General features: G+C 36.7%; 1 protein-coding gene across 1 annotated transcript in view; it reads left to right on the forward strand.

Moving 5' to 3' along the window:
- LOC138173916 (adenylate kinase 7-like) overlaps nucleotides 1-24,241 on the forward strand; it is a gene marked incomplete at its 5' end in the record, with an annotated part of 125,895 nt that overhangs the window by 48,260 nt on the left and 53,394 nt on the right. The window contains one exon of the mRNA XM_069103966.1: nucleotides 15,774-15,854. Within this exon, the coding sequence (XP_068960067.1) occupies nucleotides 15,774-15,854 (81 nt within the window). The remainder of the gene's footprint in view (nucleotides 1-15,773; nucleotides 15,855-24,241) is intronic.

Consider the following 24,241-nt stretch of genomic DNA (forward strand, 5'->3'; position numbering starts at 1 on the left):
AATCATCTGGTATATTCAGTTAGGGATTATCAAAGTCATTTGCTCAACTAACAACAAAAACAGTAGTTAAAAAAGCATCCTTTCAATTTCCTTGGCCCACAATCCAGAGTTCCATCTATGGTAAATATCCACCATACCCCTGAGAGTGCTGGTTGGTTGGTTGGTTGGTGTCCTTCATTCTTGAAGAGAACCAAAATGAAATTGCTATGTCAAGTTTTGTTTTGTCCAACTGACTCATCAGACCAATACAAGCTTGGAATGCTCTACCACAAGTTGGGCACAAATAGTCTGTGTGAACATTTGATGTGGATATTCGAAACTTGTGCATTCTGCATTTCTTTTGAGCTATTTCAATTCTGCTTTGCTTATAGAGCACAGCACTTTCTCTGCTGTGGGCAGTGTCTCCCATGTCCCACAATCAATTCCAAAGTTCTTAAGAGAGATCTTGAGTGTCCTTGTACCGCTTCTTTTGACCACCATGTGAATGCTTGCTTTAGTGAGGCTTTACAAATGTAGAGCGCACAATGCAGCCAAAGCAATCACAACCCTTGGTACAGAGTCTCAAGGTGAACTATCAGGGTGAAGCACAGGGTCTTGTTGTTTGTTGTTGTTGTGGTTTGTCCTTAGTTCTAGAAGAAGACCACAACATCAGGAAGTGGATGCCATGATATGCAAATGAATTTGATTTAAGTGAGGCAGGGCTGTGCAAAGTCACCAGCCTCATTTTCTCCTCCAGAGCCATCTGGGTCCAGTGGCCAGATATAGATATTTTTAACCTAAGGTCTTTAACAGGTCTCAGTTTGACTGAGGTCACACCCTTTTGGTGATTAAGGCTAGGTAAGAAATGAGGTAGAGAATGACTTCTTTTTTACTTAGTCAAAAAAAAACAAACAAACTCAGGGGAAGCCCTTCAGGGTTTCTGGCCAAAACAGAAACAAATGCTATTTACATTCACTTTAAGCCAATCTGGGTCCAAACTATGACCAAGTGGTCATCTCTACAACCATGATCCACTTATATATGAAAATGTGAAAATGCATTTGAATGCAGTAATCCCCATAAATCTCATTGTCTCCATATTTCATTTATACATAGTTGTTTATATGTTTTCTCCATCTTTAGATTGTGAGCTCCTTGAGCTTCAGGAACTTTTTTTTCCCTTTCTCATATTCCCAGTAGTTAGTACAGTGCCTGGCATATAGTAAATGCTTCTTTTTTTTTTTAAAGCAATCAGGGTTAAGTAACTTGCTTAAGGTTACATGGGTAGTTATTTCTGCATGTGGTGCTGAGTGTCTGAGCCCAGATTTGATCCCCAGGTCATCCTGACACTGGGGCCGGTGCTCTTACTGGTTGTGCTACCTGGCCGCCCCTTAAAAAAATGCTTCTTAACCCGCCCCTTACATCCTACAGATCTCCCAAGGTTTGAAAGTGACACACCCTTACAATATCACAAAAAGAAAAAAAGAAGAGCAGTTCAGCAAAACTAACCAACCTATGAACTTAGTCTGGTAGTAGGTGCAGAGTTTCATATGCACAGCCCCACATCTTTTTAATCATCAGAGGTGTATTTTCTTATTTATTTCTACAGGGACAAATTTAGTTAATTTAATTACAGTGATCAATTGTTATTGTGGTAGTGGTGGTTTTGCTTCATTTATATTATGGTAGTCATTGTTTATATTGTCTTCATGCTTCTGCTTACTTTACTCTGCACTGATTCATATAAGCATATTCATCTGAATATTTCATGTCCATCATTTCTTACAATTAACCAGTATTCCATTACATTCATGTACCGCCATCTATTTAGCCAACTATAAGCATCTACTTTGTTTCCATTTCCTTGCTACTGTTGAGGTTTGGGGGCTTAGGGGTGCTCAAGACCCCAAAATAGCGACATGCCAAGTCCTGCCAAATGAATTCCAATCAAGCCTTCTCTCAGCCAAAGTTAAACAAAGTGTATTAAAGATTCACCCTAATGGGTAGACTCTTAAAGAGCTTAAGTATTTGTGACGCTTGTATTAGACAAGCGGGTCAGAACAATCTGACACAGACTGAGTCTGCGTTAGATTGAATCTCAGCCCCTTCATGGAGGCAAGATAGATCTTATATACAGAAAGATTGTGGGAGGGATCTAGGGGTAGTCTAGAGAAGGGGTTTGAGGAGGGTCTTGAGGAGGCATCTAAGGAGGATCTCGATGGGACTGGTCAGACTCCAGGAATGGGATTAAGGGTAGGAAATAGCTGAAGGCTACCTGGAGGTGACAGACAATGGAGGGCTAGGCTAGTTTAAAGGTATAGATTTGGATATAGATATTTTAATAGGATCATGAGTGAGAAGTAACTGGACAGTGGAGGGCCAGGCTAGGTTAGGAGTAACAGAGATTTGTGCCCAGTGAAAATGAAAGGCTTATGACTTCAGGCAAATTCTTCATCAAGTGGGAAGATTCAAAGGGGTTCCCAGAGCCTAAACCCTATAACTATGATATAAGTACTACAAATAGTTATGATTGTTAAGACATTTTTTTTGCACTAAGCCTAAATACATTTTTACATCTTCTACCCAGAGTTTATCACTTAGCATTCAGCCCTTCACATGTTTGAAGACAGCTGTAATGTTCACTCTAAAGCTCTTCTTTCTTCTTCCCAGACCTGTGACTTCATGGGAGTCTCAACAACTCACCTATAACTTACTGTCTTAGAGAGTTGTCTGGGGATACTGAGAGCTTAAGTTTCTTGCCCAGAGTTCTTGTGGACTGCATATATCAGAAGCAAGACTTGAGCTCAAGTCTTCCTAAAAGGCCAACTCTCTATCCACATCACCATTTCTAAGCCTTCTCTTATTTAAGCTAAACTTTCCCAGGTCCTTCAAATATTACTTTTAAGTCATGTTCTCCAGGCCTCTCCTTTTCTGGATATCTATCAGCTTGTCCATGTCTTTCCTAAACTGATTACCAGAACTGAATAGTGCTCTAGGTCTGACCATAGCAGACTGTAGTAAAGCTATTTCCTCCCACATTTGAAAAATAAAGCAACTCAATGCAAATTACAATAGCATTACACATAAAAGCTATGGTAGAATTAACATTTGACACAGATTTGTTTCATTTTACATAAGCAACCTGTGAGGTCTCTTTCATGGATTTTCCCTGTCTTTTTTCTCCGAGTTAATTAGGTTCATTACTTATTAATTCCTTGGTTGTTGTATTTGTTTACCATTCTTATGAGTGTTGTCTATGATATTTGCAAAGCAAATAATCTATACACATCTGTTTTTGTTTTTAATGTTTCAAATGTCTCTCTTTTATTGCACATGGTTTTTTTTTTTCATTTATAATTGGGCTCAGATTTGTAGGGATGTCACTTTGGGTTGTAGCTTGAGCCTCTTTGCTCTTCAGAACACATTCCACTCCTCTCTGGTGAGTGCAGAATACTCTTGCATTATTTGAATTTCTTTTTCCTTTATATTTGAAAGTCTTTCTCCTGGTGACTCAAAGAATTCGTTGTTTGTCATTGGAATTGTTTGGTTTAATCACTATATATCTTGGAGTTTGTAGCATGGGTTTGTTTTCTGCAGCCAATCTGTGGATTCTTTCCATTAGCATTTATTTTGTGTGTGTTCAGAATTCTGGGAAGTTTTCTCATTTCTTGCTTTATTCAAGGTTTGGGTTTTTTTTTTTTTACATTTTTGTCTTCTGGGAGGCCTATGATCCTTAAGTTGTTTCTACATATCCTGTCTTCAAGATCAATATGTTTTACTTATAGATTTCATGATGTTTAATGCTATTTCTTTTTGCTTCTCTTATTACAGATTATCCCTCCCTTCTGTATATTTGCATTCCCAATCAATTTTCCTCTTCTCCTTCTTTGGAAAGACTTTAACTTTAACACTATGGATTTGTGTTTTTTTTATTCTGCCAATTTCTTCTGTGCAAGGCATAAACTCTGCTTTTACAGTTCTTGTTTCTTAAAGCATTCAGGAACATCCCATTGTGATTCCATAATCTCTTGGATATCCACATGGCCTTTGCCTTATTGGACATGGATTCATTTTCCTTTGTTTCACAGTATTTATTCAGAGATGTCTGGACTTGTCTAGATGTTTTGGATGCCATCTTCCTTTCTATTGTTAATATCTTCCCTGTTGATTTATCTATTTGTACTGTTTTCTTCCCTGTGCGATCTTTAGTAATTTTCAGGTTTTTTTTCTTTATATTCCTCTATCACTCACTTTCTTTCTTCTTCTCCTTTGATAGTGGATCCTCTAAGGGCTAGACTTCATAGCTATCTCAGCCTACTCCCACCCTGGAGAATTTGCTTTTCACTGGCCTCAGTTTCTGCCCCGTGACTTCTGGAGAGACAGAACTGACCCCAACTGGAGGTAAAGTTTGATTTATTTAGCAAATGAAAGCAAGCAAGAAACATGAATGTATGACAGAAAGATACAAAATTAATTTCTAGTATCTTACAGGATCTACTTATTTGCTTTTACCTTAATGTTAATTTTTAGAATCTTCCTTCTATGTTCCTGAGTGCTTGGCTTCCTAGATGTTTCAGCTGGATGAAGAATTGCCAGGGGTGGTACAGAGGGCCTTGGACAAGATGACTTGTGAGGTTCCTTCCAACTTTAAGATTGTTTTTTACCTATGAGTCAGCTATTTTGTCCATAGTCTCATCTCTGCTTCTCTTAACTCATTTCTGTGGCATCAGGCATCTCAATTTAATAAATATTTCTTAAGTATGCCTATGATTTTCAAGGCACTGTGCCAGATACTGGGAATACAACTATGGTGAAGAAAAATATAATATGTGAAGGGTAATTCAAAAAGAACCTTACTGGTACTATGTAGAAGATAGCAGCTCAGCTGAGTCTTGAAGAAACGTAAGACTTCTGAGAGTCAAAGTTAAGAAGGGTGTGCCTGGGGTGGCTAGGTGGTGCAATGAATAGAGCACCAGCCCTGGAGTCAGGAGGATCTGAACTCATATCTGGCCTCAGACACTCAACATTTACTAGCTGTATGACCTTGGGCAAGTCATTTAACCCCAATCTCCCTGCCTTCCCCCTCTCAAAAAAAAAGTGTTCCTTCTAGGAATGGAGAACAGCCTAGAAAAGATGGGATGTCCAGTTCAGAGAAGAGCTAGTAGTTTTCTGTTTGGAATGTAGAGTGCTTGAAGGAGATGAATATGAGCTATGGTTGAAAAGATAATTTGGAACCTTATTGTAGAAGGTCTTACATACCAACCTGAGGAATTTATATTTTCTTCTTAAAGCAAAAAAAAATTACTGAAGTGTTTGTTTTTATTTTTGTTTTTAGCAGAGGAGTTCCAAGTGTCAGACTAGTACCTTAGAAACATTAATTTGGCATTTGTATGAGGAATGGATAAAAGAGGAGGAGACAGTGGAAGCAGGATGACCTATTAGGAAACTATTTCAGTAACCCAGATGAGAGATGATAAGGGCCTGAACTAGGCTTGAGGTCATATGAGTGGGAGAAAGAGAAATAGATGAGAAAGATGTGGCACAGAGGTAGCAAATGGCTACCTAGGTTTTGAAACCTGATACTCTCACCTCAAATCCAATGCTGTTTTCAGTGTATCATGCTGCTTCTTAATTGCAGCTTCATCAATAATATCAGAATTAATATCATATAGTTACTCCTATAAAATGTCTACTCACTGGTCACTACACAAGGACCTCACATTTAAGGTCCAACAGTTAATGTTTATAGACAGTTTCCACATTTTCATTCTTCTTTTTCTTCCATTCTTTCATCATCACTGCAAAAGTCAAAGAAGACCTCAAAAACTGAGGGTAATTTTGTATTTCCCTTTCTTTCATGGCATGCAACAACCAAAGAATTATTCCCCTACTTAGTGTCCAGTCTACTGTTGAATTGCCTCCACTAGGCTGGTCCTTACTTAGCAGGCAGATGTCCTACACCAGTGAAATTGTGTCCAAAGCCTTTTGGGCATAGTTAACATGCCAGACCTTTGAGAGTGCAAGGTAACCATGACACAACAAACCCTGGGAGTCAGTTTTGTGGAGGGCTAAGAGAATTGCCAAAAGATACCACCAGCATATAATAATACTTCAGCAAAAACTCAGGGGAATTTTTCTGTAAAGCTTCCCAAGGAAATAGGGTTTTATTGGGGAAGAGACTGTGCCCCAAACATATCAGAAACTATTTGATGCTATATTTCATTAAGCCACTGTGAGTGAAGAAAGATACTGGAACACTACTATCTCCAGTGTTGCTCTAAAGCCTGTGATGAATGAATCTAAAGATTCCCACAGCAATGGTTAACTCCCACACCTGTTTGAGGTAGAAAAGTAGCATAGTACAGGTTTTGTTTCTCTGATGTGTGACCAGCAAGTTTCACTTTTTCTTTACTTGTTGAATTTTTAATAGGTAAAGTTACAAGCAATAATGCTTCACAAAAAAACTTAAAAATGCAAACAGAAAAGGGTGAAAATTATACTTAATACAAATATTTCTTCTGCTAAGGAAAGGATTCTCACAAAATGGGCATGATACTCAAAATTTTAGTATGCAATAAGTCATAAATGAATCTAATTCCAGGTAAGGACTTGGTCCCTCACTTAGCCTTATTTATATAGGTAGAAATTCAAGAAGTAATAACACTTTTAATCATGAACCAGACCATAGCAGTCATATAAATCACTGACCAAAAGAAAGGCTACCCAGGACATTGGCAGAGGGCCATCTACAAACAGGAGCATCTGTAGAAATTTTCCATTAATAGGGGATCAGTCTTCTATTTTGATCTTGTACCAGGCTAGCTCCACCACATTGGTGAATATGGAATACTCTAAAATAGAGAGACATATAGTATGTATATGCCTCATTTGAGGTTGACACTCAGTGGGTCATTGAACAGTTGCCTTCTTGGTGACATTTATGATCTTCACCTATGCACCTTGTTTGGGAAAAGACATTTAAGTTTGAAATTTCCTCTAATAAGTAGAATGCACTTTTTTTTACTTAAACAGTAAACAAAGTGGAATCTTATATTCTCTACATTTCTTAGTTGTGTGAAAGTGAATATGTAGTTTGTTGTAGAAAATTTTGTGTGAAAGCTTAGGAGTATTGATTACTATTGATAATGTCTTCTTGGTTTCCTCCTTTTGGAAATAAAATAAGCTGTAATATTTTCCATATTTTTGGAATCTTCTTTGAGAAATATCCCTGAATGCTTTTCAAATCTTGTCACTTCCTGCATAAATCTCTTCCGTATGTATTTGGTCAGGTCTGGATGCTCTTCCTGATAAAATTTTCTGGGAATTTTCTTCCTCTCAGCTTCTATCAGGTGCCTGCAAAAGAAAGTAGACTCTAAATACAACCAATAGAGCTACAATTATCTAGCACTTTAAACTTTGCAAAGTAGGTACTACTGTCTCACTTTTTATGTAGCTTTAGAAATTTGGGGAGGGAACCAACTGACCAAGAAACACTGATCCATAGCTATATTAATAGCGCATTAGTGTGCCTGTCCTCTCATATTTTATAAACAATTGTAATTTTCCTTTCCTTTCACAATCTTTGCCAGTCTGGTGAATGTGAAGCAGGACCTTAAAGGCATTTTAATTTGCATTAATTTTATTATTAATTATTTGATGTATGTTTCACATGATATTAGTGGTATTCATTTCTTCTTTTACGAACTGCTTATCAGTATTCTTTGACCATTTGTCTTTTGGAAAATTACTCTTGTTCTTATATATTTGTATCAATTTTCCATATATATTAGATGTCACATTTTTTATCAGAGAAATTTGCTGTAAAGATTTTTCCCCACTTAACTGTTTTTCTTCTAATTCTAAGAGCATTGGTTTTGTTTGTGCAAAACCTTTTCAATTTTATGTAATTAAAATTATCTGTTTTATCACCTGTGATCTTCTCTATCCCTTATTTGTTTAAAAAAAACTCCTTTTCTATCTATAATTGTGAGAGGTAAAATGTCTGTACTTTTAGTCTACTCATCCCTTGGCATACATTCAGCAATGTTGAGAGTCAGCTGTTATTTCAGAATGGGCAGCCTGCCCAGTACAGTTTCTCACTACTATCTTAGGGAATGGCCTTGGAGATGGAAACTGTTATTTTAGTGGCCTTGGAGATTGCTTCTCAGAGAATTCAGGAATTCAAACAGTGGGGAAAAACAACAACTACTGAACTTTTAACAATCAAGCAGGGAGCTTATAAGACGTTACAATGACTTCATACACACACACACACAAAAAAAATTAAATTTTTAACCGTTTAGCAAGCAAGTAGAGAGGTTATAGTATTTAATGTCAAAATCTCTTATCTTTACTTAACTTTCTTGTAGTAACAGTATTTGTACATGTATAATCAGAAATCATGGCTGACTTGAGTTACTATCAGGGCTATAGTTTTCCCTGAAATGAACACCTTTAGGGAATGGAAGATGGATATTGATCTAGCTAAAGAGATGAAAGACAATTAGACAGGTAAAAGAAGAACCTGGAAGACAGTCCATTTATTTTGTTGGTATTCTTGCAGTGTCAGGAGAAAGGGACAAAGACCCACAGCATGTTGAGTAGGCCACTTATGGTCACTTTATGAGAAGAAATGAATGAGTGGGCAGACATAGATAGGTTGAGATCTGTATCTCTATAGGCAATATCACCTCAATGAGATCACATACCTTGTCATTTAACCTCCTGTCCAGGAGAGAATAGAGAGACCAGCTTTGAGGGTTGCATATACAACTAATTGCCAGTCTAGGTAAAAGACGTTCCTTGTTTATTTCCATGTCTGTAATTAAGTTGAACTATTTTGTGTGATTAAGGATTTCATTTAGGAGATCTTCAATAAACTGGGACTTGATATAATTAAGATGGAAGGGAGACCATCTTTAAACAGAGTATCTATAGGGAATCCCTCTGAGCCTCAGATTTCTCTTTGGCAAGTTTTACTAGATGACCTCTAAGATTCCTTCTAGCTCTTAGAAAAATGCTATGATCTTATAAGACTATGATGAATAATGTTAAAAAAAATAACAGCTTTAGGAATAATTCATTTCCATTGGGACATTTATTCATATCATTTATTGGTTTACTTGATCAAACTGACTTTTGCCTAAATTACTGAATAAATTGTCCAAGTGGACTTATTACCTAATAGCTATATACTGCCCCCATACATATACTTTCTTTTGAGTCTGTGCCCAAACCTTCAGGTGGTTGCTACTTTAATTCAAATATGATGTCTTACTCACCTATAATTAGTATTTGGAATTTACTGTAATTACTAAGTCAGTTTAACTAGCTCACTGTTGAAAGTAAATCATGTTACATTTTTAAAATATTCATTGAGTGCCTATCAAAGGCTCTTTGCAAGTAATTGTGGGAGAATATATGTCCCCTGAAAAATTAATGAAATTTTAATAATTGTTACCAAGTCAATACTTCAAAGAGATCAAAGAAAAATGAAAAGGGACCTAAATATGCAAAAAAATATTTGTATAAGCTTTTCTCATAGTGACAAAGTACTGAAAACTGAGGGACAATTCATTAATTGGGGACTGGGTGAATAAGCTATGGTATATGAATGTGATAGAATACTATTGTGCTGTAAGAAATGATGAAGATGGTTTCATAAAAACCTGGCAAAGCTTATATGAACTGATGCAAGGTGAAATGAGCAGACCTAAGAGAACAGTTTATTCAGTAACAGCTATGTTGTAAAGCCAAGCAACTTTGAAAGACTTAAGAACTTTGATCAACACAACAACCAACCACAATTCCAGAGGACTCATGATGAAATATACCCTCTCCTTCCAGGTAAAGAAATAATGGATTTAAAATTACTATTGAAATATTTTTTTTAACATGGCCAGTGTAAGAACTTATTTTGCTTTATGTATACATATTTGTAATGAGTTTTGTTTTTCTTACTTTCTCAATATGGGAGAGGGAGAAAGAGCAGGTAGAAGGGAAATAATGCAGACCTGAAAATAATTGAATTAAGAAAAAATAATTATTACCAAAGAACTTGGGAGGACTAATTATGTAATAATCCATTTGATTTCTCTTAGATGTATCACTCAGTAAACACAAACCAAATAATATTTTGCATTGTAAGTGAATCAATACTACTTAAAATGTTTTCCAATTCTGTTTCATTCAGTTCATGAGAAAAGGTTCAATTTTATGTTACATTTAGCAGGTTGGTTCCCAAGTGACTAAGTTTTTGTTTGGATCTGTTTAATAGTATCTTGATTTCTCATCGTCACTAACTTCCTTTTGCTCCAATCTAATTCTGAAGGAATGATTCTCTTCAATGAGCTTTTGAGAGACTTTTCCTATCTGGCAAATTTGGCTTTTTAAGGCATTCTTCTCCTCATTGCCTTTTTGAGCCTCTTTTGCCATCTGAGTTAATTACCCCTGGGGTGTGTGGCCAGTGTGCCAAAGCTTGTGGGGGCTGCAGAGAGGGCAGCTGCCTAACAGTTCTGGCAGCTGCAAAACCTCAGCAATTTGGGACATAGATCTCTGCAGTCTGGAAGCAGAGTTCTACCATGGCAAAGAGCTCAAAAGTCAAGTAATTGGCTGGCAATATGAGCAAGCAGAGGAAGCACAAACAGACTATAGAAACCTTTTTTGGGAATGAAAGCCAGAACTGAGCTTGGGTCCTCCTGACTCCAGGGCCAGCACCTTACTTACTGAGCCACCTAGCTGCCCCTCAAGTGACTAAGTTTTGAACGAAATTGCCATAATGCGAAACTAGTACTTAGAAGTACTAAGTAAAATAGAAATTGAAAGAATTCACCAATCACCTCTTGAAAAAGATCCCACAAAGAAAACATCTAGGAATATTATAGCCAAATTCCAGAGTTCCCAGGTCAAGGAGAAAATACTGCAAGCAGTCAGGAAGAAACAATTTGAGTACTGTGGAAATACAATCAGGATAACACAAGACCTAGCATCTTCTATATTAAGGGACTGAAGGTCTTGGAATATGATATTCTGGAGGTCAAAGGAGCTAGGATTAAAACCAAGAATAAGGGCTGGAGCCAAGATGGCAGAGTAGAAATAGGACTTCCATGCGGCTCCCACTTCCACCTCCTCCAATTCATGTAAAAAATTACTCAAAACAAACTTTGAAGCTACAGAACTCACGAAATTACAGAGAGAAGCTAACTTCCCACTGAAGGCAGCCCAGCAGCAGGGGCCAGCACAGCACTCTGGGAGCCAAGTCCAGCCCTGCATGAGCTGGAGGTTTTAGCCCCAGGGCAGTCACATCCAATTGCCAGCTGGAGGGACTTCAGATTACCAGCAGCTGTGTTGGTTTCCAGAATTATCAACCCATAGATTCTAAGGACAAAGTGAGAGTTCAGTGCAGTGTGGATGTTGGAAACCAGGAGTCTAGGAGTGTGGTTCGGCCTTTGCCCCCTGGAGGGAGAAGTGGCTGAGGCATGGTGGCCGTGCAGCCACCACCACATGGCTGCTTCAGAGCTCCTGGCCTGCAGATTTTAGGGGGACCAAGAGACCAGTCTGAGGGGTAATCACCCTTGCTTTAGCCTGCTTGGATCTGGATCACTGTCTAGGGTGGAGATCCTAGGGTGTGTGACCAGTTTGCCAGAGCATGTGGAGGATTCAGAGAGGGCAGCCAACTAATAGTTACAGCAGCTGAGAATATCTCAGCAATTGGGACAAAATTCCCCTCTCTGGTAGCAGAGTTCTACTGTGGCAAAAAGCTCAAGAGTCAAGTAATTAAGTGGCAACATGAGCAAGCAGAGGAAGCAAAGCAAGCTCAGCAATCTGATTTTACAATCTTATTTTGGGGACAAAAAGGATCAAAACATGGAACAGGAAGAAGACAGTGAATGTAACCAAAGCTTCCAAGAAAAATATGAGCTGGTTACAGCCCACAGAGGAGCTTAAGATGGATTTTGAAAAACCAAATAAGAGAAGTGTAGGAAAAATTGGGAAGAGAAATGAGAATTATGCAAGAAAATCATGAAATGAGAGTCAGCAACCTGACTGAAGAAAATAACACCTTAAAAAATAGATGAACTGAGATGGCAAAAGAGGCTCAAAAAGGCAATGAGGAGAAGAATGCCTTAAAAAGCCAAATTTGCCAGATAGAAAAGACTCTCAAAAGCTCACTGAAGAGAATCATTCCTTCAGAATTAGATTGGAGCAAATGGAAGCTAGTGAATTGATGAGAAATCAAGATACTATTAAACAGATCCAAACAAATGAAAAATAGAAGGCAATGTGAAATATCTAATTGGAAAAACCACTGACCTGAAAAATAGATCCAGGAGAGATAATTTAAAAATTGTTGGACTACTTGAAAGCCATGATCAAAAAAAAAAGAACCTAGAAATCATCCTTCAAGAAATGATCAAGGAAAATTGCCCTGATGTTTTAGAACCAGAGGGCAAAATAGAGGTTGAAAGAATTCACCAATCACCTCCTGAAAAAGATCCCAAAAAGAAAACTCCTAGGAATATTATAGCTATGTTTCAGAGTTTCCAGGTCAAGGAGAAAATATTATAAGCAGCCAGGAAGAAACAATTTGAATATTGTGTAAACACAATCAGGATAAGACAGGATCTGGCAGCTTCTACACTGAGGGATCAAAGGGCTTGGAATATGATATTTTGGAGGTCAAAGGAGCTGGGATTAAAACCAAGAATCACCTACCCAGCAAAACTGAGTATCATGTTTCAGGGCAAAATATGATCTTTCAATTGAATAGAGGACTTTCAAGCATTCATGATGAAAAAACCAGAGTTGAATAGAAAATTTGACATTCAGATACAAGAAGCAAGAGAAGCATGAGAAGGTAAACAGGGAAAAGAAATCATAAGGAGCTTATCAAAGTTGAACTATTTACATGATCTCATCATGGAAAAACAACAATTGTAACTTATGAAACTTTTCTCAGTATGAGAATAGTTGAAGGGAATAGAAATGTGTGTGTGTATATATATATATGTATACATCCATATATATGTCTATATAAGAGGGTATATGGGAATAGAAATGTATATGTGTGTATATGTATATGTATGTGCATATGTATGTATATGTGTGTATATTTATACATATATATGTCTATATGGGAGATTATGTGGGCATATAAATACATATGTGAATGTGTGTATATATGTGTACAGGTGTACATAGATAGAGGACACAGGACCAATTTAGTAGGAAGGGATGATAATTAAAAAGTGAAATTAAGAGGTGAGAGAATATAATGAGAGGAGATGGGGAGACAGAATGGGGTAAATTTTCTCATATAGAAGAGGCAAGGGAAAACTGTTACAATGGAGAGGAAGAACAGGAAGGAAAAAGGGAATGAGTCAACCTTACTCTCAATGAATTTGGCTTAGGGAGGGAATGACATATACACTAAATATGGTATCTCACCCTACAGGAGAGTAGGGGGGAAGGGGATGAGAGGGAGGATGATGGAAGGGAGGGCAGGCTGAGGGGAAGGGAAGTTGGAAGCACCCACTTTTGAAAAGGGACAGGATCAAAGTAAAGAATAGAACAAGTGGGGGGTGGGATAGGATGGAGGGAAATATAGTCAATCTTTCACAATATATCCACTATGGAAATGTTTTGCATAGCTACATATGTACAACCTATATTGAATTGCTTATCTTCCCAGTAAGGGTGGGTGATGAGGGAGGAGGGGAAAGAATATGGAATTCAAAGTTTTAAAATCAAGTGTTAAAAATATATCATTATTATTATTATTTTACATACAACTTGGAAATAAGATATACAGGCACTGTATAGAGATCCACCATGCCCTACTGGAAAGTCAGAGGCAGGATGGGGGAAGATAAAGGAGAGAGCAGATTGGGGGAGGGGATATTCAGTGGGATTGATGTTTTGGGGTGGTGGGTAGGGGAAAATTGGGGAGAAAAATTGTAACTCAAAATCTTGTGGAAATGAATGATAATAAGCATAAGATTTAATTCAACAACAACAACAAAAACCAAGAATCACCTACCCAACAAAACTGAGTATAATGCTTCAGGGAAAAATATAGTCATTCAATGAAATAGAGGATTTTCAAGCAGTTTTGATGAAAAAAACAGAGCTGAACAGAAAATTTTACTTCCAAATACAAGAAGCAAGAGAAGCATGAGAAGGTAAACAGGAAAAAGAAATTACAAGGAACTTATTAAAGTTGAACTATTTACATTCCTACATGGAAAAACAATTAACTATAACTCGTAAGACTTTTCTCAGTATGAGGATAATTGAAGGGAATATATATGGATATATGTATACATACATATATATGTATGTATAGGAAGGTGTGTGTGTATAAATGTATGTGTGAGTGTGTGCATATGTATGTTCATGTATGCATAGACAGAGGGCACAGGATCAGTTGAATATGAAGGGATGATGTCTAAAAAAGTAAAATTAAGAGGTAAGAGAGGAATATATTGGGAGAGGGAGAAAAGGAGAGATAGATTAGGGTGAATTATCTCATATAAAAGAGGCAAGAAAAAACTGTTACAATGAAGGGGAAGAGCAGGAAGGTGAAAAGGAATGGGTCAGCCTTACTCTCATTAAATTATACACACCCAGTTGGGTATCTTACCCTACAGGAAAATAGGAGGGAAGGGGATAAGAGGGGAGAGTTATAGAAAGGAGGGCAGATTGGGGGAGAGGGCAGTTAGAAGCAAACACTTTTGAAAAAGAACAGGGTCAAAGGAGAAAATAGAATAAGTGGGGGACAGCATAGGATGGAAGGAATTACAGTTAGTCTATCACAGTATAACTACTATGGAAATGTTTTGTGTAACTACACTTATGCAACCTATAATGAATTGCTTATCTTCCCAATGGAGGTGGTGAGGAGGGAAGAAGGGAAAAAAATGTTTAAAAAATTGCTTTTTACATGCAACTGGGTAATAAGATATACAGGCACTGGAGGGTAGAAACCCATCTTGCCCTACTAGAAAGTTGGGATGGGGGGAATGAGGGAGGATGTAAGAGACAACAGATTGGGGGAAGGGGTATTCAGTAGGCTTGCTATTTTGGGGTGGGGTAGGGGAAAGGTGGGGAGAAAAATTTGTAACTCAAAATCTTGTGGAAATGAATGTTGAAAACTGAATATTAGTAAATAAATTGGAAAAAAATAAAATCTCATCTTCTACAAAAAAAAAGTACTAAGTAAGTTAGGTACCACTAGAATTGCATGGACTTTTCCCATTCACTGACTACAGGAATACTAGTAATTACTCTTCATTAAGTGTTCCTGATTTAATGATATGTGATGAATTGATTGATATGCTGTGTATACTCCTAGGTACTACTTTTCTTCCTTTTTATTTCTCCTCCTAGTACAAAAAATACTGCTCAAAGTCAGAAAACATGGATTCAAATTCCACTTTTGCCATTTACCAACTATGTGACTGTACAAGTCACTTGATCTGTTAAAAAGGGGAAAATACTAATCAGTCTTAAAAGATTGCTCTCAGTATCAAATGAAATTGCACATGCAAAACACTTTGTAACCATATACTTTGTTAATAAATATTATATACGTATAACTTGCTATTATTAACTTCTTCCCTCTTTTTTCCTATCTTTGTCCCCTTTCTCTAAGCATTGTTAGTATACTTTATTGTATCTTAATCCATAGCCTAATAGAGTTGTGTAAGCTTCTAAAGTACCAATTTTTGCACTATAAAATTTTAGTATTAGATTATAATATTACATATAACATTCTTTTGAATTATGTTTAACAGAACAGAAAATTTTCAACCTATGTAATTGCTTCTGGATTAATTTATGGAGCAGAAGAAGGCATCTTACATTTATTTTTTAAGGTATGTTCTTTTATAATTTTGTTAACTTAGAGTAATATACTTTCTAGCTTTAAGATATAAAACTTATGTTTTTATGATAACTGGGACTGTATAACTTTAAAATCTACAGGAAAATGTGTGGAGATAGAATTTGACCTCTAATTCTTTTTCCCCTGCTTAGAACCAAGACTTGTTAGATTCAAAGAAGTGCTAATATTTAGTAGAAGGTATAGAAACCTTTTAAAAAATAAGAAAATGATACATTTCATATGTTACATCACTTTAGCATTTGACACAAGTACAATACTATATATCTACATTTTATTACTAAACTCTGTTTCTTTTTTTTTCTTTATTAATTTGATTACTTTGAGCTTACAAGATTCAGTTCCCTGGTTCTTTGAGTTTCAAATTTTCTCCCCCTCCCTCCCCTTCCCACCTTCCCCACCCCCACCATGGTACAATCAGGTATAGGATCTGCAGATACTTTCACATTAGACATTGGTCAGGTTGAAAAGAAGGATTGTAATGGATGGAATGCACAATGGGAAAGAGGAAACCAAACCAAACAAGAAAGAGAGAGAGCAGGTAATTTGCTTCAATCTGCATTCAAACTCTGTTCTTTCTGTTTTTTTCTCTGAATGTAGGCATCTCTCTCCATCATGAGTCTTTTGGAGTTTACTTATAGCCCTGTATTTCTGAGAAAAGTCCAGTCTATCAAAGTTGGTCTTCACACATATGTTGTATCTGTAATTGTATACAAATTTTTCCTGGTTCTGCTCTTCTCACTCAACGTCAGTTTGTTTAAGCCTCTCCAGGTAGATATGAAGTCCATCTGCTCTTCATTTCTTATGGTGCAATAATATTCCATTACATTCATATACCATAACTTGTTTAGCCATTCCCCAATTGATGGGCATCCCCTTAATTTCCAATTCTTTGCCACCACAAAAAGAGCTGCTATAAATATTTTTGTACATATGAGTCTTTCACTTCTGTGATTTCTTTGGGATACAACCCTAGAAATGGTATTGCTGGGCCAAAGGATATAAAATTACTTATAGCCCTTTGGGCATAGTTCCAGATTGCTCTCCAGAATGGTTGGATCATTTCACAACTCCACCAGCAATCAGTATTCCAATTTTTCCACATCCTCTCCAGCATTTATTGTTTTGCTGTTTTGTCATCTTAGCCAATCTCACTGGTGAGATGTAGAACCTCAGAGTTGTTTTGATTTGCATTTCTCTAATCAATAGTGATTTAGAGCATTTTTTGATATGCTTATAGATACCTTTAATTTCTTCCTCTGAGAACTGTCTGTTCATATCCTTTGACCATTTATCATTTGGGGAATGACTTATATTCTTATAGATTTGACTCAATTCTCTGTATATTTTAGAAATGAGGCCTTTATTAGAGACATTGGTTGTAAAAATTCTTTCCCAATTTCCCACTTCCCTCTTAATCTTGGTCACATTGGCTTTCTTTGTACATAAGCTTTTCAGTTTCATGTAATTAAAGTTATCCATTTTGTATTTTATAATGCTCTCTAATTCTTGTTTGGTCATGAAATCTTCCCCTCTCCATAAATCTGACAGGTAAACTATTCCTTGTTTTCCCAGATTGCTTACAGTATCATCCTTTATACCTAGTTCATGCACCCATTTAGACTTAATTTTGGTATATGGTGTTAGATATTGGTCTATGCCCAGTTTCTGCCATACCATATTCCAGTTTTCCCAGCAGTTTTTGTCAAATGGTGAATTCTTATCCCAAAACCTGTGGTTTGGGGTTTATCAAAAAGTAGATTATTATAGTCATTGACTGTTGAATCTTGTGTACCCAATCTATTCCATTGATCCACTGCTCTGTTCCTCAGCCAGTACCAAGTAGTTTTGATTGCTGCTGCTTTATAATACATATTAAAATCTGGTATGCCTAGGCCACCTTCCCTAGCATTTCTTTTCATTAATACCCTTGTTATTCTGGAACTTTTGTTCTTCCAAATGAATTTTGTTACTATTTTTTTCTAGCTCTATAAGGTAGTTTTTTGGTAAATTGACTGGTATGGCACTAAATATGTAATTTAATTTAGGTAAAATTGTCATTTTTATTATATTAGCTCGACCCAGCCATGAACAATTGGTGTTTTTCCACTTACTTAGATCTGACTTTATTTGTGTGGAAAGTGTTTTGTAGTTGTGTTCATATAGGTGCTGGCTTTGTTTTAACAGGTAGATTCCATAATATTTTATAATGTCTACAGTAACTTTAAATGGGATTTCTCTTTCTATTTTTTGCTGTTGGATTTCGTTAGAAATATACAGGAATACTGAGGATTTATGTGGGTTTATTTTATATCCTGCTATTTTGCCAAATTTATTTATTGTCACAAGTAGTTATTTACTTGATTCTTTAGGATTCTCTAAATATATCATCATATCATCTTTAAAGAGTGATAACTTGGTTTCTTCTTTACCTAATTTGATTCCTTTGATTTCTTTTTCTTCTCTAATTGTTACTGCTAACATTTCTAGTACCAGATTGAATAAGAGGAATGATGGTAGACACCCTTGTTTCACCCCTGATCTTATTGGAAATGCTTCTAGCTTATCCCCATTACATATAATACTTGCTAATGGCTTTAAATAGATGCTACTTATTATTTTAAGGAAAGCTCCATTAATTCCTATACTTTCTAGTGTTTTTAATAGGAATGGATGTTGTACTTTGTCAAAAGTCTTTTCTGCATCTATTGTGATAATCATGTGGTTTCTGCTAGTTTTATTGTTGATATGATCTATTATACTGATGGTTTTCCTAATATTAAACCATCCTTGCATTGCTGAAATAAGTCCTACCTGATCGAAGTGTATTATTCTTGTGATAAGATGCTGTACTCTTTTTGCTAATATTTTATTTAAAATTTTTGCATCTATATTCATGAGGGAGATTGGTCTATAATTTTCTTTTTCTGTTTTATCTCTTCCTAATTTTGGTATCAGTACCATGTTTGTGTCATAAAAAGAATTTGGTAGGAATCCTTCTTCACTAATTTTCCCAATAGTTTGTAGAGTTTGGGAATCAGTTGTTCTTTAAATGTTTGATAGAATTCACTAGTAAATCCCTCTGGCCCTGGAGATTTTTTTCCTAGGGAGTTCACTGATGGCTTGTTCAATTTCTTTCTCTGAGATGGGGTTATTTAAGTAATTTACTTCCTCTTCAGTTAATCTGGGCAATTTATATTTTTGTAAATGTTCATCCATTTCACTAAGATTGTCAAATTTATGTGCATATAATTTGGCAAAATAATTCCTAATTATTGTTTTAATTTCCTCTTCATTGGAGGTAGATTCACCCTTTTTATTTTTGATATTCATAATTTGGTTTTCTTCTTTCTTTTTTTATCATATTGGCTAAGGGTGTATCAATTTTATTGGTTGTTTCATAAAACTAGCTCTTAGTTTTATTTATTAATTAAATAGATTTCTTAATTTCAATTTTATTAATCTCTCCTTTGGTTTTCATTATTTCTAATTTAGTATTTAACTGCAGATTTTCAATTTGTTCTTTTTCTAGCTTTTTCTTTTTCTTTTTTTTTTTAAAGCAGTTGGGGTTAAGGAACTTGCTCAAGGTTACATGGCCAGTTATTTCTAGGTGTGGTGCTAAGTATCTGCTCCCAGATTTGATCCCCAGGTCATCCCTACACTGGAGCCGGTGCTTTTACTCGCTGAGCCACCTGGCTGCCCCTAAGCAATTGGGGTTAAGTAACTTGCTCAAGGTTACATGGCCAGGTGTTTCTGGGTCGATGCTAAGTGTCGGAACCCGGATTCGATCCCCAGGTCATCCCGACACTGGAGCCAGTGCTCTTACTCACTGTGCTACCTGGCCACCCCTTTCTAGCTTTTTCAATTGCATGCCCAATTCATTGACCTCCCTTTTCTCTAATTTGTTCATGTATGCACTCAGGGTTATAAAACTTCCCCTAAGAACCACCTTTGCTGCATCCCACAAATTTTGGTATGTTGTCTCATTATTGTCATTCTCTTTAATGAAGTTACTGATTGTTTCTATGATTTCTTGTTTGACCCACTCATTCTTTAGGATTAAATTGTTTAGTTTCTAGTTAGTTTTTAGTCTGTCTTTCTGTGGCCCTTTATTATATATTATTTTTATTGCATCACAATCTGAGCATGATGCACTTAATATTTCTTCCTTTCTGCTTTGAATTGTGAGGTTTTTATGTCCTAGTATATGGTCAATTTTTGTGTATGTGCCATGTACCACTGAGAAGAAGGTATATTCCTTTTTATCCCCATTCAGTTTTCACCAGAGATTTATCATACCTGCCCTCTCTAAAATTCTGTTCACCTTCTTAACTTCTTTCTTGCTTATTTTGAGGCTGGATTAATCAAGTTCATAGTGGGGGAGATTAAGGTTCCCCACTAGTATAGTTTTGCTATCCATTTCTTCCTCTAATTCCCTTACCTTCTCCTCTAGGAATTTGGCTGCTATATCACTTGGTGCATATATGTTAAGTAATGATATGGCTTCATTCTCTATGGTGCCTTTTAGCAGGGTTTAGTTTCCTTTCTTATCTCTTTTAATTAGATCAATTTTTGTTTTTGCTTTATCTGAGATAAGGATTGCTACCCCTGCTTTTTTTACTTTAGCTGAGGCATGATGTATTTTACTCCAGTCTTTTACCTTTACTCTGTGTGTATCCCTCTGTTGCAGATGTGTTTCTTGTAAACAGCATATTATAGGATTATGGTTTTTAATCCATTCTGCTATCCACCTCTCTTTTTTGGGAGAGTTCATTCCATTCATGTTCACAGTTATGATTACTATCTGCTTCTTTCCCTCCATCCTATTCCCTCCCCTGTTTATGCTTATATTTTTCTCCCCCTCTCCCTTACCCTCCTTAATAGTTTTCCTTTTGACCACTACCTCCCTCACTATTCCCTTCTTATCAGCCCCCCTCCCTTTTCCTCCCCTTCCCCCTTACTTCTTCCCTCCCTTCTAACCACCCCCCCCCCTTTCATAGTCCTTTCCCCCTCCTACTGCCTATAGGATATTTTTATATTTAATGCAGTATGTTATTTCTTCTTCACACCAATAGTGACAGGAACAAATCTCATGCAAAGCTCCTCTCCCTCCCCTCTTTCCCTCTATTATGATACGTTTTGTGTCTCTTCTCCATAGAGTCCTATGCTTAACTGGTCGCGTTATTCCCTCCTTGCACCAGAACCAATGAGGGAAAAGCTCATATAATACTCATTTCCCTCCCTTCTTTCCCTCTACTATATTGTTTTTATGCCTCTTTGTGTGGCATAATTTACCCTTTTTAACTTCATTCGATCCTCTTCTTCCATTACAGTCCCTTTGTAGCCCTTAATAAGGTTTTTTAAATTGTCATTTTGTACAATTTATTCTCATACCTTCTACTTGTCTATAACCAGTTTGCTCTTATTAAAAACAATGTGTGTGTGTGTGTGTGTTTTCCTTGTTTACCTTTCTATGTCTCTCTTGCATCTCGTAATTGGAGGTTGAATTTTCCATTGAGCTCTGGCTTTTTCATCAGGAAGGTCTGGAAATCTGTTATATCATTGAATGACCATCTCCTTGCCTGGAAAAATATGTTCAGTTTTGCTGGGTAGGTGATCCTTGGTTTTAATTGGAGCTCTTTTGCCTTGCAAAAAATTGTATTCCACTTTCTCCGATCTTTCAGTGTAGAGGCTGCCATATCCTGTGCGATCCTCACTGTGGTTCCTCAATATTTGAATTGTTTCTTTCTGGCTGCTTGAAGTTTTTTCTCCTTTACCTGGTAGTTCTGGAGTTTGGCCACAACATTTAGAGGACTTTTCAATTTGGGATCTCTTTTAGCAGGTGTCCAGTGGATTCTCTTGATTTCCATTTTACGCTCAGGTTCTAGTATCTCAGGGAAGTTTTCCTTAATGAGCTCTTGGAGAATGTTGTCCAGGCTCATTTTTTCATCATGATTTTCTGGTAGGCCTATAATTCTCAGATTATCTCTCCTGGATCTGTTTTCCAGGCCAGTTATTTTTCCATTGAGGTATTTTACCTCTTTTTCTAATTTTTCATTCTTGATGTTTTGTTTGACTAATTCTTGGATCCTCATAGAGTTATTTGCTTCAATTTTGTTGATTTTAGTTTTTAGAGAATTATTTTCCTCAGTTAATTTTTGGAGCTCCTTTTCCATATCATACATTTTTCTTTTTAAGGAGCTATTTTCTTCATCATAATGTTTTTCTAATTTTGCAGTTTTGATTTTAAAAGAATTATTCATTTTGTCTTCTATCTCTCTCATTTGGTTTTCAGAGTTCCTTTTGAGCTCATCTAGGAAAGCTTTCTGTGCTTGAGACCAGTTCCCTGTTGATGCTTCAGCTGTGGTGTGGTGTCAACACTGTCTCCCTCTGAATTTGGTTCCTCCCTCTCAGGATAGTAGGACTCCAGAGTATTTGTCTTTGCAGTCTGCTTTCTACCCATTTTGAGGCAGGGCCCTAGCCACACCCTTCCTCTAGGGTTTCTAAGACTTTACTATTTAAGGTTTTGCCCGGGGCAGTTATTACTATGTTTTCAGGGTCAGAGGCGGGGATTGGAGCAGCCGGGATTCACTCTGCCATCCTGGTCCCTCGAGGTCCAGATAGGAGCTTTTTAAATTTCTGGGCTATGGATTGATAGTCCCAGGAGTAGTTGCTGCCCCTGCCAGGACTATACTCTGCTTTGCAGGATAAGCTATTTTTGATAATAAGCCTAAATCTTTTGCCTTTTGGAATATTTATTATATTCCAAGATTTCCTCCTTGTTTTTTAGTGAAAGCTGCCTACCCTGACTATATTCTAATGTCCTAGAAGATTGCTTGTTCATCTTTTTATTTCTAGTACCTTGTACAGTGTCTTGCCTATAATAAGTACTTCATGTATTTTTGTTTAATTGAATTTTTCTTTAAAAATATTTCTTAGCACTTTAATTGCCATTGCACAACAGACAGTTTTATTCTTTCATCTTTTTAATGATTTCTTCTTTATATTAGCACTTCTACTTTCCATCTTGTCAAGATCTGGATTTATGATTAAGAATCTTTTTGTGATCTTTGTTCAGATTTAGCTAGTGATAACCATCTTGCTACAGTGGATGCCCACATACACATTTACATCATTAGCTTTTTCATTCTGCATAAACTTGATATAGATGATGTATATTTTTTCTGTAACCAGAAAGTCTAAGATTACTTTCCCAGTTTGCTGACCCCCATCCACCTGAATATCATCATCCTACCAGATAGGTATGGAATGAATGTTGTATTTCCATCTCAGCTCCTTGAAAACAGGAAAAACATGAACTTTAGAGGAATAGTGGAGTGTGGGTTAAAATCTTTGGTTAGAGATCTTAACCAGATTACTTATTTTGGCTAAATAAAATTGAGAGGGGGAGCAAAGAAGTGATTGTGAATAAATAAGAGTAACTTCATTCCTATGGTACGTTAGGATTTACTATATACCTTCCTTAAACCCACCCTTTTGAGACCAGTGATGCACATATTACCCTTTGTTTTATAAATGAGGAAAAAGGCTCATAAAAGTTAAGACTTAGGGGTGGCTAGGTGACGAAGTGAATAGAGCACCAGCCCTGGAGTCAGGAGGACCTGAGTTCAAATCTAATCTCAGACACTTAATACTTAACTAGCTGTGTGACAGTGGGAAAGTCATTTAACCTCAATTGCCCTGCCCTCCCCCCCTCCAAAAAGAAAAAAAAAATATGACTTACCCAGGGTCATATAGCAAGTGAGTGTCAGAGCCTCCTGGACACAAATGGTGGATGGACCTGCATCCCTTCCTTACATTATCCTCTCTAGGGCTCCAGATAAGATAGCTCTCAGTTCCTGGATAGAAGGAACTATGCCAGAACTGGCTGGGGACCAAACCTAAGCAGTATCTCATGAGGGAGGTTGAGGAACAGCAGCACTCACTGAGGCTTCTTAACAGAATTTCTGTATCAGCTCTTTATAGACATGTTGTTATATGTACAAAAAAATCATTTGCTGCAATACACACACATATACATATGTGTGTGTGATCTTATTAGTATGAATATTCCTCCCATTGGTATTTATCTCAACCTATTCACACCTTCTTATCCTACGCAGTTTTTGTTGATGTATTTCTATAAATCTCCCATAAAGAATCTATCCAAGATGCTAGAGACCTTTCTCTGATTCTTTTACTACTTTGTGAGTGCCACCACTACAGAACTGGGGTGGATGTAACTGAAAGATTTCTGTTACTATCCCCTGTCTTCTTCACATGTCAAGCTCACCTCTTTTTCCAGGTTCATATCCTTGGTGATATTTCCACTCTACTTCTTACATGCAAACCATCATTAAC

This window comes from Petaurus breviceps, unplaced genomic scaffold (genome assembly GCF_028583685.1).
Source record: "Petaurus breviceps papuanus isolate PSGF00001 unplaced genomic scaffold, PetGlider_PUasm1.0 67, whole genome shotgun sequence".
Taxonomy (NCBI): Eukaryota; Metazoa; Chordata; class Mammalia; order Diprotodontia; family Petauridae; genus Petaurus; species Petaurus breviceps.